This window comes from Theropithecus gelada, chromosome 18 (genome assembly GCF_003255815.1).
Source record: "Theropithecus gelada isolate Dixy chromosome 18, Tgel_1.0, whole genome shotgun sequence".
Classification (NCBI taxonomy): domain Eukaryota; kingdom Metazoa; phylum Chordata; class Mammalia; order Primates; family Cercopithecidae; genus Theropithecus; species Theropithecus gelada.
The window spans coordinates 27,286,260-27,303,605 of record NC_037686.1 but is presented as its reverse complement, the minus strand read 5'-3'; the positions used below and the strand labels follow the sequence as shown (position 1 = coordinate 27,303,605).

The 17,346-nt window shown below is 41.8% G+C and overlaps 1 protein-coding gene across 4 annotated transcripts in view; it reads left to right on the top strand.

Annotated features, from left to right (window-relative positions):
- ZSCAN30 (zinc finger and SCAN domain containing 30) overlaps positions 1-14,581 on the top strand; it is a 35,291-nt gene extending 20,710 nt beyond the window's left edge. For 3 of the 4 annotated variants that reach the window (XM_025365103.1, XM_025365101.1, XM_025365102.1), the window contains 3 exons: positions 1,220-1,730; positions 2,020-2,158; positions 11,234-14,581. In XM_025365103.1, the coding sequence (XP_025220888.1) occupies positions 1,323-1,730; positions 2,020-2,158; positions 11,234-12,165 (1,479 nt within the window). In that variant the 5' untranslated portion in view covers positions 1,220-1,322 and the 3' untranslated portion in view covers positions 12,166-14,581. The remainder of the gene's footprint in view (positions 1-1,219; positions 1,731-2,019; positions 2,159-11,233) is intronic. The other variant, XM_025365104.1, reaches the window with a different exon arrangement.
- The last annotated feature ends 2,765 nt before the right edge of the window (positions 14,582-17,346 follow it).

The window sequence follows — 17,346 nt, the reverse complement described above, 5'->3', positions numbered from 1 at the left end:
TGAGTGACCTTCCTCTCCATCTCACTCAGCTCACTCAAACTCTGGGAGATGTCTCCTCCAGGCAGTTCTTTCTAGGTCTTCCCATCCCTCTCTCCTTGGTCTTGGTCAGTCATCTTTCCCTTTTGCTACCTTGCCTACTTTGCTCCGTCCTTGGATTTATCATTGTGTTTACCTGTTGTTTTCCCATAATAAACTAAGAGTCCTTTGGTACAGATCTTTTAATTCTGAGACTGCTCTTTAGTACACTATCTAGCACACAGTAAATGCTGAAGTATTTGTTGAAATAATACATTTTTCTTTGTACTGTTTCAGAACCTTGTGACTTAAAACTCAAGAATAATTTTTCCTTGTTTCTACATTTGCCTTGCCCATTCTCCATGATCCCTTCCTAACATTTTTGCCATCATTTCTAATTTAGTGTCAACCAAGATTGTCCTGGGCATCAACCCATTCTGTAATAAAAAGAAGTAAAAAGAGCAAGTACTGTAGAGTTGAGCAACCTGGGTTCATGTCTTGATTTTGCTATTTACCAGTTTGTAGTCTTGGACAAAACTTGGCTTTTAAGAACCTTGGTTTCCTCATTTGTAAAATTGAGGTGATAATACCTCATGGTGTTATTGTCAAGCTCCAGTAAAATAGTATTTGTAAAGTGCTTGGCCCATAGTAGGTGTTTATTGAGTGTGAGTTCCCTTCTTTTGGGATGCCCCATAGCATAATAGAAAGAGCTAAAAACTTTGGTTGCAGAGCCCACTTCTGCTGCTCACTGGCTGGCTGTCTTTGGTCAACTTATGACTCAGTAGCCTCGTTAGGAAAATGGGCATAATTTTGATTGTCCTTATAGAGTTGTTAGGGAAAGCATATAAAATTTATGTTAAGTATCCAGCTAGTGCTTAATAAAATGGTGGTTATTTCTGAGATGTAACCATATACTGTAGTGTTTTTCTTGCTTTCTATAATCTACAAGCACTATTTTATTATCCCTAATGTTGTTCCTAATAGTATTAGTAAAAGCCAAATTGATTTTGGCCATACTAACATTTTTCTTTCATATCCTGAAAAAATCCTGAGTCATCTCTAAATGTATCATTTATGTGGAAGTGCCCTGTTAATTCAGTTTTCTTTATAGCACTATGCTCCCTGGCAACTGGGCTTCAAAAACCTGTGTTTATATTCCAAGTACCTATTTTCCCTGTGTAACGTGACCATTGTCTACCCTCAGGAGCATCCTGAGGAGTTGGAATTCAGAAGGAATCTCTCGGACGCAAATCTCCATCTCCTCCCTGCCTCACCTGGGCAGCCTTTTTAGACTATCTCTGCCCAGAATGTCAGGAGAGGCCACAGTCTTGGCCTACCATGCTCCAGAAGAACAGGAAGGACTTCTAATTGTCAAGGTTGAAGAAGAAAATTATGTTTTGGGCCAGGACTTTGGCCTTGAGGGAAACCCCTGGAGCCAAGAGGTATTCCGGCAGAAGTTCAGGCAGTTTAGTTACTCTGACTCCACTGGCCCTCGGGAGGCTCTGAGCCGGCTGCGAGAGCTTTGCTGGCAGTGGTTGAGGCCGGAGGTGCACTCCAAGGAGCAGATCCTGGAGCTGCTGGTGTTGGAGCAGTTCCTGGCCATCCTTCCTGAGGAGCTGCAAGCTTGGGTGCGAGAGCATCGGCCAGAGAATGGAGAGGAAGCTGTAATCATGCTGGAGGAGCTGGAAAAAGAACTGGAGGAGCCAAGGCAACAGGTAAGAAGTAGACATTTTTGTTTGTTTGTTTGATCTATTGTAAGTTAATGGGGAAGCCCTAATTATGACTGGGGCATTGACTCGGCTCTCAGAGAATTATACAGTTTCTTTCTTTTGGGTTATTAATTATTCGCTCATTGGGTTCCAGTCACTAGGGCTCTTAAGTCCTGTTTTTTTCTCTCGAATCATTTGAATGCATTTTTGATTCTTCCTGTCCTGCACTGTTGATCTAGGAGTTTTCTGCTTGTGTATGCTCGGAATGATAGTGCTGGTACTTGATTACTCCTAGGACACAACTCATGACCAAGAAATGTTCTGGCAGGAAATGACATCCACAGGAGCAGTGAAGTCTCTGAATAGCCTGGTGCAGCCCTTAGAGAACCAGTGCAAGAGTGAGACTCAGGAGTCCCAGGCTTTCCAGGAGAGAGGTGAGAAGCCCCAGTCCATTTGGGGTTGATGATGGAGGTGAGAGCTATCATCTGTGGCACGGTTCATTTTCTTAATGACAGCCACTTGTGGCTATCACTAAGTATTGTGGAAAGCCTTCTTTGCCTAGAAATATTCTTTCTTAGGCGCTGCCTAGAATCTGAAATTCCAGTATCATTTATAACTTTGGGTTAAGAATTAAAGTCTTTAGTAAAATTCTCTAATACCCAGAATTATTTTTTTTCTTTTTCTTTTTCTTTTTTTTTTTTTTAAGATGGGATCTCACTCTGTCACCCAGGCTAGAGTGCAGTGGTGCAACCACAGCTCACTGCAGCAGCCTTGAACCCCTGGGTTCAAGTGATCCTCCTGCCTCAGCCTCCAGTGTAGCTAGGACTACAGTCGTACACCACCATGCCTGGCTAAATATCCATAATATTCAAAGCTCAGTATTCTGTTATTTAATTTTGGTTTCATTGGCAAGACAGTCCCTAAGATGGAGATGAATACTTTATCAGTAATAGAAACCACATAATTACTTGAACAGGGAAAGTTTAATATTAAGAATTGTTAACTACTAAGTGTTATAACAAAAAGTCAAACTCAAAAGAATACAGGAATAACAGATATAGAGTGTCTCTAGGGCTGAGGCAGAACATCCAAGGTAAAAACAAATCTGCAGGCGGGTGCCACAACTTCCCCCTTCCTGCTGGGTCTGAGATCCAGGCTGGAGAGGGCACAGCCACAGCCCACTGAATGCAGATGCTACTGCAGTGCTGAGCTAGCGGAACTCACTGAGGAGCCACACTCTGCAGTGGTAGAAGCTCCCCATGGGGAGCTGACCTGGTACAGAACTTGCTAGGAAGCTACCCATAGGGATGGGGCCTTTGGAACTCACTGGGGTGTGCACTGCTGGGTGTCCCATGTGCTACAGAAACAAACACAAAGAACATGCCAGAACCAGGGAGAAAAGCCCTTTCTTCCAGTTCCTCTGCAACCCCCTCTATTGATAAAGCTCATATCATGCCAGCTGGCAAATATTCCAGTATCACAGGGCAATGAAGGGTAGATTTGAAACTGAGTCAATAAATTGATAGCTGTCACAGATGCCAGGGATTAGAACTGAAAGGACTTTGATTATGTTATTGGCAAAATCATCCTTATGGGCAGCAGATATATCAGGGATACCAGCTTGTTCTCATTAATCTTTTGTTACATCTGACTACCCTTCTGATTTTGTCTTCACCAAGCAATCTTATTAATCCCATGAAGCTTAGCTGTAATAAGAAAATGCATTTGTTCAGTCTGGTCCATGTGATGGTTATATTACTCATTAATTCTCATTCTGTTTTTATTACTGAGTTTCACGGGCTTAGTTAATGAGAGTCTACCCCAAGAGATAAATCTATTTTTTGTATGATGATATAATTAGGTATATGAGGACATAAGCCCAAGGGCCAGACACTGGACCTCAGCAGTTCACCAAAGGAATCCATACCATCCATCCATTGAATTCTTCTGGGAAACTCCCTCCCAACCTTCCCCAGGCATCATACCCTGATACTACCATTAGCCAAGCAGGCCCTCTTAAGTATCTTCTGCACCAAGCAGGTGCTACATTAAAATGGGTTTTGAAAATTCATCGCAAGGAAATCAAGCTGTCTCTGTTTGCAGATGACATGATCCTATGTCTAGAAAACCCTATCATCTCAGCCCCAAAGCTTCTTAAACCAAGGAGCAATTGCAGCAAAGTCTCAGGATACAAAATTAATGTGCAAAAATCACAAGCATTCTTATATACAGATATTCCTATATCTCTATGTCTGTACTGCACACCTGTACAACAGTAGACAACCAGAGAGCCAAATCATGATTAACTCCCATTCACAATTGCTACAAAGAGAATAAAATACCTAGGAATACAGCTAACAAGGGAAGTGAAGGGCCTTTTCAAGAAGAACTGCAGACTGCTGCTCAAGGAAATCAGAGAGGACACAAATGGAGAAACATTCCATGCTCATGGATGGGAAGAATCAATATCATGAAAATGGCTATACTGCCCAGAGTTATTTATAGATTCAGTGCTATTCCCATTAAACTACCATTGACATTCTTCACAGAATTAGAAAAAAAAAATACTTTAAAATTCATATGGAACAAATAAAAAAAAAAAGCCCTTATAGCCAAGACAATCCTAAGCAAAAAGAACAAAACTGGAGGCATCATGCCACCTGCCTTCAATCTGTACTACAAGGCTACTATAACCCAAACAGCATGGTACTGGTACAAAAACAGACACATAGACCAATGGAACAGAATAGAGGTCTGAGAAATAAGACAGCACATCTACAACCATTTGATATTTGACAAACCTGACAAAAACAAGCAATGGGGAAAGGATTACCTATTTGATAAATGGTGCTGGGAAAACTGGCTAGCCATATGCAGAAAATTGAAACTGCATCCTTTACACCTTATAGAAAAATTAACATGGACTAAAGACTTAAACGTAAAACCCAAAACTGTAAAATCCCTAGAAAAAAATCTAGGCAATACTATTCAGGACATAGGCATGGGCAAAGATTTCATGATGCAAGTGTCAAAAGCAATTGCAACAGAAGCAAAAATTGACAAATGGGATGTAATTATACTAAAGAGCTTCTGCACAGCAAAAGAAACTATTATCAAAGTGAAGAGACATCCTATGAATGGGAGAAAATTTTTGCAATCTGTCCATCTGACAAAGGTCTAATATCCAGAATCTATAAGAAACAAACAAATTTACAAGAAAAAAACCCATTAAAAAGTGGGCAAAGGACATGAACAGAGACCTCAAAAGAAGACATTTATACACCAAAAAATATAAAAAGTAGCTCAACATCACTGATCATTAGAGAAATGCAGATCAAGACCACAATGAGAAACAATCTCACATCAGTCAGAATGGCGATTATTAAAAAGTCAAGAAACAACAGATGCTGGCAATGCTGTGGAGAAGTAGGAACACTTTTACAGTGTTGGTGGGAATGTAAATTAGTTCAACCATTGTGGAAGACAGTGTGGCAATTCCTCAAAGACCTAGAACCAGAAATACCATTTGACCCGCAATCCCATTACTGGGTATATACTCAAAGGAATATAAATTATCCTATTATAAAGATACATGCATACATATGTTCATTGCAGCACTACTCACAATAGCAAAGACATGGAGTCAACTCAAATGCCACTAGTGATAGACTGGATAAAGAAAATGTGGTATGTATACGCCATTGAATACTGTGCAGCCATAAACAGGAATGAGATCATGTCCTTTGCAGGGACATAGATGGAGCCTGAAGCCATTATCCTCAGCAAACTAACACAGGAACAGAAAACCAAACACCACGTGTTCTCACTTATAAGTGGGAGCTGAACAATGAGGACACATGGAAATAGGGAGGGGAACAACACACACTGGGGCCTGGGGGGTGGGAGAGAAAGCATCAGGATAAATATCTAATGCATGTGGGGCTTAATACCTAGGTGATGGGTTGATAGGTGCAGCAAACCACCATGGCACATGTTTACCTATGTAACAAACCTGCACATCCTGCACATGTATCCTGGAACTTAAATTTTTAAAAAAGAAAATTCATCTCATCAAGTCCCCTGCCTTAAATCAGGTAAATGTCGAAATCATTTAGGTAGATTATTTTTACCTTCTTTTTTTAAGATCTTAAGGAACAGAGACTGTAGTAAGTGCTTCTTCGGCTTTTTCATATTGGTATTTGTTATGGGATGAGTTGTGTCCCTCCAAAATTCATATGTTGAAGCTCTAACCCCCAGCCAGAACCTTAGAGTATGACTGCATTTTTTTAGAGATAGAGTCTTTATAAAGGTTAAAATGGAGTCATTAGGGTTGGCCTTAATCCAAAATTATTGATGTCCTTAAAAGAAGAGGAGATTAGGACACAACACAGATCAAGGGATGACCTTGTGAGGACCTAGCAAGAAAGTGGCCATCTGTGGCCAGGTGCGGTGGCTTATGCCTGTAATCCCAGCACTTCAGGAGGTTGAGGCAGGCAGATTACTTGAGGTCAGGAGTTCGAGACCACTGTGAAACCCTGTCTATTAAAAACACAAAAATTAGCCAGGCATGGTGGTGCATGCCTGTAGTCCCAGCTACTTGGGAGGCTGAGACAGGAGGATCACCTGAGCCTGGAAGGTGGAGGCTGCAGTGAGCTGAGATTGCGCCACTGCACTCCAACCTGGGTAACAGAGTGAGACTGTCTCAACAACAACAACAAAAGAAGAAGGTGGTCATCATCTGCAAGCCAAGGAGAGAGAAGAAACCAAACCTGCTGACACACTGATCTTGGACTTCTAGCCTCTAGAATTGTGAAAAAAGAGATTTCTATTGTTTACCACCCATTCTGTGGTATTTTGTTATGGAAGCCCTAGCAAACATATTGAAGTTCTTATGTCCATATGAAATACTCCCAACTTTAATTTATTCATAATCCACTTTCTTTAGTTCACAGAGTCCTCATAAAACACAATCTGTACTTGAATGCAGTGCACTTTGACCTTTTTTTTTTTTTTGGAGACGGAGTCTTGCTCTGTCATCCAGGCTAGAGTGCAGTGGCGCAATCTCGGCTCACTGCAACCTCCACCTCCTGGGTTCAGGCGATTCTCTGGCCTCAGCCTCCCTAGTAGCTGGGACTGCAGGTGCCTGCCACCATGCCTGGCTAATTTTTGTATTTTTAGTAGAGACGGGGTTTCACCATATTGGTCAGACTGTTCTCGAACTCCTGACCTTGTTATCCACCTGCCTTGGCCTCCCAAAGTCCTGGGATTACAGGCATGAGCCACCGTGCGCAGCCCCCTGACCTTGTTTTAACTAAGCCTCTCACTCCCTCTGATCCCATCTTGTTTTGTCTGTCTGGATATCTTGCCATTTTTCTCTGTACATGCTTCAGTTTCTCCACATTCATCTGAAGTTTTGGGATCAAGACAAAATAAAATACTCTAATGAGGATCTGATTGATTTAAAATATATTCCCTCCAACTGTTATCTGTTACATTTTTTTAACTTTTTATTTGCTTATTCATAGTGGCAGTATGTTGTTGATTCAGTAACCTTATCAGTAATAGTGGTTCTATCTTTCCGATGTCCTTGGACTTAGCGAAATTTACTCATTCTCCATTTATGCATGGTCCCATGGCCATGAATGGCCTTGACTGGGTTCCTGTTAAGTCTGCTTATGCTAGTCTCTTTTCAGTCTTGAAAGTCTTAGCCCTGCCTCTGAAGAATTAATGTGGATCCTTTTACAGCTTTCACGTAGGTCATGAGGGTTAAATTGCTGGAGGGTCCCACTGTGATATGATTGTAAGAGTCACCATGCCATTTTTACAACCTTGAGTTATAAGTTTCTTGTAGGTGCTTCACTAGCCTCATAGTATGCCTTGCCAGAAGTAGAGCCTGAGATGCAGATTTGGATGCCGGTGATTTATTGAGGATGTGTTCTTCAGGAAAAATCTGTAATAGAGGGAGAAAAGCAGGATTAGGAAGGGAAAAGAGCAAGCAATGATGTGGTCTCAGTTACAATCTAGCCTTGGTCTAATTCTTGGAGCATTTCATGGGCCACTGAAGCATAATTGCACTGCAGAGTTGTCTCTTCTAGAGGCAGAGATGGGGCAATGAGGGTGGAAGTTACTTCCTGGGCCAAGTGGCTCTCATCAGCCAGGGTAATTCTCCACAGAAGGAGGCACCTCTGTATAGTTAGGAACTGTCTTAATCAGTTAGGACTGCTATAACAAAATACTATCAACTGAGTGGCTTGTAAACAACACGGATTTACTTCTCACAGTTCTGGAGGCTGAGAAGTTCAAGATCCTAGCAGCTTTGGTATTCGGTGAGGTCCCACTTTCTCATAGATGGCACCTTTTCACTGTGTCCTCACGCGGTGGAAGGGGCAAATGAGCACCCTATGGGCTATTTTATAAGGTCACTAAGCTCTTATGACCTAGTCACCTTCCAAATGGCCGCACTTCCTAATACCATCACCTTGGGGGTTAGGACTTCAACATATGAATTTTGGGGAGACACAGACATTCACATCATTGGAGGAGCCAACATTCACAGTGGCTGAGGGAAGGAGGCATCATATTGGTAAAGGGGAACTGGGTGGGCAGTGGAGCATCACTGACATAGCATTAAGGCTAAAAGCATACTCGTCAATATGCAACTGAAGGCCACATCCCTAGTTAAAAGGATTGTAAACTAAACAGGATGGAATTGCTCACTGAACTGCTGAGCTGGCAGAACTCACTGAGGAGCCACCCCAGAGAACAAGTAGGAAAAACAGGAGGTGTGTTAAACAGAAAAGCTAGCTGGGTGTAGTGGCTCGTGCCTGTAGTCCCAGCAATTTGGGAGGCTGAGGCAGGAGGATTGCTTGAGCCCGGGAGTTCAAGACCAGTCTGGGCAACATGGCAAGACCCCGTGTCTACAAAAAAAATTTAAAAATTAACTGGATGCAATGATGCGCACCTGTACTCTTAGTTACTGGGGAGACTGAGGTGGGAGGACCCCTTGAGTCCAGGATTTCAAGGCTGCAGTGACTGATAATTGTACCACTGAACTCCAGCCTGAGTGACAGAGCAAGACTCAGTTTCAAAAACAAACAAACAAACAACAACAACAACAACAAAAACAGAATAGCTCTTCTAACAGAGATACCTATGCCTTATTTCTCCTCCAAACAGCCTCCTGTAAATCTGTACTCCACCCTCCAGCCTCCAGACTTGGACCTGATTACGAATTAGTTTTCATTCTTGGGTAATATTAATTGGGTTATCTCTATGCAAGGATTTCTAAATAATCAAGTGACCATTTCTTATTGTAATCTTTTTTTTTGTTTTCTTTTTGAGACAGTCTTGTTGTGTCGTGCAGTGGTGTGATCTTGGTTCACTGCAACCTCCACGTCCCTGGTTCAAGTGATTTTCGTGCCTCAGCCTCCCAAGTAGCTGGGTTACAGGCGTGCACCACCATGCCTGGCTAATTTTTTATATTTTTAGTAGAGACGGGGTTTTGCCATGTTGGCCAGGTTGGTTTTGAACTCCCCTGGCCTCAAGTGATCTGCCTGTCTCAGCCTCCAAAAGTACTGGGATTACAGGTGTGAGCCACCGTGCCCAGCCTCTACTTGTAATCTCTATTTGTGTTTTCTAAGAATTACTCTAGTTAGTTATTTATTCCAATTTTTTAAATATAATAATAAATGTATAGTTGAACAAATAAAAATCTTGATGTCTTCCTGATGTATACATCTGAGGGCAAAGTTTTTCTCTGGTCTCATAATTTGACTTCATGTAGTTATAGAATTTGAAGATATATTTAAACACCATAAGTTACATTGCTTTTCTAATTTTCATTGCCCTTAATTTTGTCCCTACACAATTATATTGCCACTTTATACCCTATAATTGATACTCTTAATAATTTGACCTAGTTATTACTTTCAGAAAATTTCTCATTAGGTTGTCTGGTCTCTGACTTTAACCTATTTGGTACTTTTAATTTTTATGCTTCTATTGTATGCAAGTATATTTTTGATAAATGTTTTCTTTTTAAATAAATGAAACCGTGAATAATTTAAATTTCTATCTAAAATCCAAGGACAGTACGAATTTTAGAGGTGATGTTGTCTGTGTTTAATTTCTGGTAAGGAATGGGGAAACGGGAAGCCAGACAGCCCTCTGCTTTGATCAGGTATCAACTGTGGTGCTTTATTGTTGTGTTTGAAGTGTGAACACAATATCAGAAATAGGTATTCATTTTTATATAAAAGCATAATGCTTTTCCAAAGCCAAATTTAAATGATTTTTAAGTAATATTTTGTTTCAGTGCAACTATAGCCCTGCATCCTTCCAATAGGGAAGGCAGGTAGCATAAAGATTGCAAGCTTTGATGTTGAGAATGTTTATTTGAATCCAAACTCTTAACAATTATTAATTCTATGGCCTCACTTAACTTCTCTGAGCCTCAGTTTCCTGATCTGTAAAATGCATATACATTTAGAGGACTTTTGGGAAGATGTATTTTTCAGAATAAAATAATTCAAGTTATATCAGCCATTTCTAGTTACTAGAAATCTCTAGATATAACTAGTAGATGGCTGATAGAATATGCCCCATCTCTAGTAGCCTTCTATTATGAGTTACTGTAGTTATCTAGAAAGAATTCCAGTAACTCATAACAGGAGACTACTAGAGATGGGGCATGTTTTGTGAGAGCCAGAAGGTTTGGCTCTGGGCAGTCATGTTTTTATGTATAAATGCTCAAGGAAGGAGTTGTCTCCATCCCCTTCTTTGACACTTACAGATTTTAAAAAGTAAAACTATAAGATTCTTTTGTATTCCATGGATGATTTAGGTGAAAATTTTTTTTAATGGTAAAAAAAATTCCCACCTGACCTGAGAATGAGTCAGGAACCTGTATTTCTTTTCTCTGGGTCTGTGTCTTACTCCGTTTGCTTATAATTATTTGATTCATTTGGAACCTATCAGAATCTGAAATCACCTTAATGCTTTCTAGTTCCTGCTCACCTACCTCTGTTCAGTGCTAACTCCCAAAGCATTTCCTAATCATATCTTCTGCTCTCCTATGTTGCTAGAAGACCACAGATTTAAGACTCTTAGGTATCTTTCTTTATCCTGATCATTCCTTTTAATTTTTTTTTCCGATTATCTCATTACCTAAAAACGTATCTTCTCTAACCCAAGACTGTCTCCCAGCTTCCTGGTTTATCACCCATATTCCTGTTTGTCACCATTCCCTCTAACTGATGTATTTCCTTGTTCACCATCCCTCTTCTCCAATACTAATTCATTTATTTGTCTACCTTACTCTCTGAGGGTGTCATATTTTGCTACCCTAGGTCCCTTCTCTGAATTCTAGATTGGGAATCTAGTTTTGAGAACTATTTTCTAGTAGGTAAATACCTATTTCATTGGGTTTATTTTGTGTTCCTGCTACGACAGTTTCCTTTCTTCTGTCATGGGAAGTAAATGATACTTGCACTTTCTATTCACATTTTTAGACAGCAAGATGGTGGCTGGCAAAGTGTTGATGGCAAAGCAAGAAATTGTTGAATGTGTAGCCTCAGCTGCCATGATATCTCCGGGAAAACTTCCTGGAGAAACACCTTCTGAACAGATAGCTGAAGAAGCTTTGGGAGGTCTGGACAACTCTAAGAAGCAAAAGGGAAATGCTGCAGGGAACAAAATCAGTGAGCTTCCTTCCCAGGACAGACATATCAGTCTGGCAACCTTCAACAGAAGAATCCCCACAGAACACAGTGTCCTTGAATCTCATGAGAGTGAAGTAAGTTTCAGTATGAATCCAAATGATATTACACAACAGAGAGTTCACACTGGGGAAAAGCTCTATGAGTGCTTTGACTGTGGGAAGGCCTTTTGCCAGAGCTCAAAGCTGATTAGACATCAGAGAATTCATACTGGAGAGAGACCTTATGCATGTAAAGAATGTGGCAAAGCCTTCAGTTTGAGCTCAGACCTTGTTAGACATCAGAGAATTCATAGTGGTGAAAAACCCTATGAATGTTGTGAATGTGGAAAAGCCTTCAGGGGCAGTTCAGAGCTCATCAGGCATCGGAGAATCCACACTGGAGAGAAGCCTTATGAATGTGGAGAATGTGGGAAAGCCTTCAGCCGGAGCTCAGCCCTTATTCAGCATAAGAAAATTCACACTGGAGATAAAGGCTATGAATGTATTGAGTGTGGTAAGGCTTTTGGTAGGAGCTCTATCCTTATTGAACATCAAAGAATTCACACTGGAGAGAAACCTTATGAGTGTAATGAATGTGGAAAATCCTTCAATCAGAGCTCAGCCCTCACCCAGCACCATAGAATTCACACTGGAGAGAAGCCTTATGAATGTAGTGAATGTAGAAAAACATTTAGGCATAGGTCAGGCCTTATGCAGCATCAGAGAACACACACCAGAGTTTAACTCTGTGGGTAAGAGTTGTACAATTGTGAAATGCAAGGAGTTCACTGTAGGGGTGAGACTCCACAGAAAAGTTTCCTGAGAGCAGGACTTCTGTCCTTTCAGCCCAGTTTGGTACTATAAGAAGACATCCACACAAAGATGTTTGTTATGATTATTGAAGTGTAAATGGAAGAAAAGTTTTACCCAAGTCTTCTCCAAAAAGAATGGTAGTTATTTCCTTGAAATGCCTAACCCATTTCTGGATGAGATTCATCAATATCCCCTTCGCTCTCTGCCACCTCAGATATAATTCCCGTTGGGCACCTTAACAGTAATGCCAGGATTGGGGCAGAGATCCTGAAAGAGCTTCTTATAAGATGGCAAATGTGCCTGGCAAGAGCATTTGTATTTTGGCAGGTGGTGGCATGTGCTGAGAGTTACTCAGCTATCTGAAATGTTGAATTGAGAGGTTGTGAAAATACTGAATTATGCGATTAAATAGTGTCTAAGGCAGTTAAATAGTACCCGAGGAATGGTGCCTCATTCTGTCCCCTTGTCCTCATTCTGTCCCCAAGCTCAATCTTGAGCTTCCTGCTGAGGTTAATTCAGGTCTACTTGTTTACTGAGCACCTGCTATGTGCTAGGCATTGAGGTAGACATGGTCATTGCCCTCCCAGAGTTAAGGGCTAATAGGACATGCATATATACTAAACAGTAATTACAGTAAAGTGTGGTAAGTGCTTTGGTAGGAAAAATGTGGGTTTCCATCAAAGTACATGGCAGGGATACCTACACCTGGTCTTGAGAATCAGTCACTAAAGACTTCCTGGATATGATGGTATCTCAGTTAGATGTAAAGGTGGGTAGAAGGTAGCAAGGGCAGGGGAGAAGAGAAGAACAGGATCTGGAGACACTCCATCAAGACTCTTCTCTACTGCAGAAATTGTCATAGACCTAATTTTTTAAAAAAGGAATCTGAGGGAGTAATTCAACAAATATTTATTGCCCTCAAGTGTAATAGCTCAGGGTCTGCAAGCCTGGTAAGGAGGGGAGGGGGCAGGGAATGGGGAATAGTGGAGCCTGGGAAGGCAGATCACTGCGTTCCTTTATGCTCCCCACTTCCCGAGTCCCAGAGTCATGGGACACAAACACTCCAGTCCCCACTGTCTCTCTAGTGTCCGATATGCATTCTTTCCCTGTGTGTATATATACCTTTTCCCATAAGATGCACCAGAGTCTTTTACCACACTAATTCTGAGCATTTCAGGGTCTCATGGGTCATTCTGGGTCTAGGATAGGCTCCCTAACTCAGTGATTATTAAGTAGGAAGAGCGAAACCAACACATGAGGATTCTGAGCCAGGCTTTATGACAACTAATTCCTGCTGGAGAGAAGAGTCCTGATGAAGGGGTGTCTCCAGATCCTATCTTATCTTCATGCCATTGTATGGGCTATAACCTCTGCCTGTAACTCTCTCTGTTAATTTTTATTTTGGCAGTTTAAATTAACCCACAGTTGCTGAGGGCAATTAATACCTAAGAGAAAGTTTGATTCCTCTTCTAAGATATCCTTCTAGATAATGTCATTTCTAAAGAAGAATTGGTGATCACTGCTTGTATTAGTCCATTTTCACAGGGCTATAAAGATACTACCTGAGACTGGGTAATTTATAAGCAAAAGAGGTTTAATTGACTCACAGTTCTGTAGGGCTGGGGAGGCCTCAGGACACTTAAATCATGGTGGAAGGCGAAGGGGAAGCAGGCACCTTCTTCACAAGGTGGCGAGAGAGAGAGTGCAGGGGAAATGCCAGGCACTTATCAAACAACCAGATCTCATAAGAATTCACTCACTATCATGAGAACAGCAAGGGGGAAATCTGCCCCCATGATCCAATCACCTCCCTCCAGGACCTTCCCTCAACACCTGGGGATTACAATTGGAGATTTGGGTGGGGACACAGAGCCAAACTATATCACTGCTGTTGTGCGTAATAGGGGAGGTGAAATTGGGGGGACAATTCAGCCTTTTTGTGTCTAGAGGTTGTGCAGTTATTGAATGAGGTGGATCAGAAGTCTAAAGGGATCCTTCAAATGGATAGTGCGTTGCCTTTTTCTATAGGTGACAATCAGATATTTAATGTTTTAAATATCATTTAATAGGTTTTTCTCCTGATTGCGAATTAAGTGTTGGTAATACAGAAAATGAGAAAGTGTTAATCACCCCCAATCCCATTGCCCATAGAAACGTTGTTAACATTTTGGAGTACTTTCTATTAGTGTTTATTTTTCCCAATCCTAGTATTTTTAGTAAAACTATTGTTTAGTAAATGATTTTTGGTAACTAATTTCAAAAATTATACTTTGAGTATATACTTCAGCCGTTTATTATTAGAATGTAATGCAAGATGTATTGTAATAAAAGTTGAGTTTTAAAAGTTTGCTTTGAAATTATTCATTCAGGAATAGGGAACACAATAACATGAATGGAGATAATGCTGGGACAATGGGGAAGAGGTTGTCATGCGCGTCCGTGTGAAGAGACCACCAAACAGGCTTTGTGTGAGCAACATGGCTGTTTATTTCACGTGGGCGCAGGCGGGCTGAGTCCCAAAAGAGAGTCAGCAAAGGGAGATAAGGGTGGGGCCGTCTTACAGGATTTGGGTAGGTAAAGGAAAATTACAGTGAAAGGGGCGTTGTTCTCTGGCGGGCAGGAGTGGGGTCACAAGGTGCTCAGTGGGGGAGCTTTTTGAGCCAGGATGAGCCAGGAAAAGGAATTTCACAAGATAATGTCATCGCTTAAGGCAAGAACCAGCCATTTTCACTTCTTTTGTGGCAGAATGTCATCAGTTAAGAGGAGGCAGGGCATTTGCACTTCTTTTGTGATTCTTCAGTTACTTCAGGCCACCTGGGCATATACGTGCAAGTCACAGGGGATGTGATGGCTTGGCTTGGGCTCAGAGGCCTGACATTCCTGCCTTCTTATATTAATAAGAAAAATAAAACAAAATAGTGTTGAAGTCATGGGGCGGCAAAAATTTTTGGGGGGTGGTATGGAGAGAGAATGGGCAATGTTTCTCAGGGCTGCTTCAAGCGGGATTAGGGGCAGCGTGGGAACCTAGAGTGAGAGAGATTAAGCTGAAGGAAGATTTTGTGGTAAGGGGTGATATTGTGGGGTCGTTAGAAGAAACACTTGTATAGAATGATTGGTGATGGCCTGGATGCGGTTTTGTATGAATTAAAAAACTAAACGGAAGACACAAGGTAAGAGAAGGAGAGAAAACAGGTATTAAAGGACTAAGAATTGAGAGGACCTAGGACATCTAATTAGAGAGAGCCTAAGGGGGTTCAGCATAATTACTTGCTTGGTTAGTGAGTTTTTAGGCTCTAAGTTTTTGGGGTGCAGTTCAAGTTGTTCTGGTGTCTGGAATGAGACTGGGGCTTAATAAAAAGGAATGTCCACACAGGAGCTCAAATGGGCTGTAACCTGTAGCATTCCGAGGACAGGCCTGAATTCTGAGAAAGGAAAGTGGCAAAAGTATTGTCTAGTCCTTTTTAAGTTGGTGACTGAGCTTGGTGAGGTGTGTTTTTAAAAGACCATTAGTCCATTCTACCTTTCCTGAAGATTGAGGACAGTAAAAGATATAAAGGTTTCACTGAATACCAAGAGCCTGAGAAACTGCTTGGGTGATTTGACTATTAAAGGCTGGTCCGTTATCAGACTGTATAGAGGTAAGAGGGCCAAACTGAGGAATTATGTCTGATATGACCACGGTGGCCTTCTCAGACCCTGTGGGAAAGGCCTCTACCCATCCAGTGAAAGTGTCTACCCAGCCTAAGAGATATTTTAGTTTTCCGACTCGGGACATGTGAGTAAAGTCAATTTACCAGTCCTGGGCAGGGGCAAATCCCCAAGCTTGATGTGTAGGAAAGGGAGCGGGCCTGAACAATCCCTGAGGGATAGTAGAATAGCAGATGGAACACTGAGAAGTGATCTCCTTGAGGATAGATTTCTAGGATGGAAAGGAAATGAGAGGTTCTAAGAGGCAGGCTAGCGGCTTGTAACCTACATGGAAGAGGTTATGAAATGATGACAGAATAGAATGGGCCTGTGAGGCTGGAAGGAGAATCAAATGGTCTATGAACCATTTGCCTTGTGTGTGAAGAGATTGATAGGTGGAAGTTTCAGCAGGGCAGTAGGTGCGAGTGGCCGATGTGAAGGAGGAAAACTGCCATGAGGGATAGAAGTTGGAACGCTAGCTGCTTTTTTAGCTGACTTATCAGCATAAGCATTGTCCTGAGCGATGGTTGGGGGAAGAAAATAGATTTTGGAAGTTATGATCACTGTAGAGAGTTGAGCATAGTTTGTGATTTTTAGGGCCTCTAACAGTATTAAAGCAGCGGCAGCCGCTGCACACAGACATGAAGGCTAGGCTAAAACAGTAAGGTCGTTCGGACAGAAAGGCTACAGGACACGGTCTCGGCTCTTGTGTAAGAATTCTGTCTGCACTAACCATGCCTAGGAAGGAAAGGAGTTGTTGTTTTGTAGAAGGGATTGGGGTTTGGGAGATTAGCCGGACACAATCAGCAGGGAGAGTAAGTGTGTATTTATGAGAATTACGCCGAGATAGGTAACAGATGAGGAAGAAATTTGGGCTTGACTGAAGTAATGGGGGCTGTCCGTGAGGCCTTGCAGCAGTACAGCCTAGGTAATTTGCTGAGCCTGATGGGTGTCAGGGTCAGTCCAAGTGAAAGCGAAGAGACGCTGGGATGAAGGGTGTAAAGGAATAGTAAAGAAAGTATGTTTGAGATCCACAACAGAATAATGCGTTGTGGAGGGAGGTATTGAGGATAGGAGAGTATATGGGTTTGGCACCATGGGGTGGATAGGCAAGACAATTTGGTTGATAAGGTGCAGAGATCTTGAATTAACCTGTAAGGCTTGTCTGGTTTTAGGACAGGTAAAATGGGGGAATTGTAAGAGGAGTTTACAGACTTTAAAAGGCCATGCTGTAGCAGGCGAGTGATAACAGGCTTTAATCCTTTTTTTTTTTTTTTTTTTTTTTTTTGAGACGGAGTCTCACTCTGTCGCCCAGGCTGGAGTGCAGTGGCCGGATCTCAGCTCACTGCAAGCTCCGCCTCCCGGGTTCACGCCATTCTCCTGCCTCAGCCTCCTGAGTAGCTGGGACTACAGGCGCCCGCCACC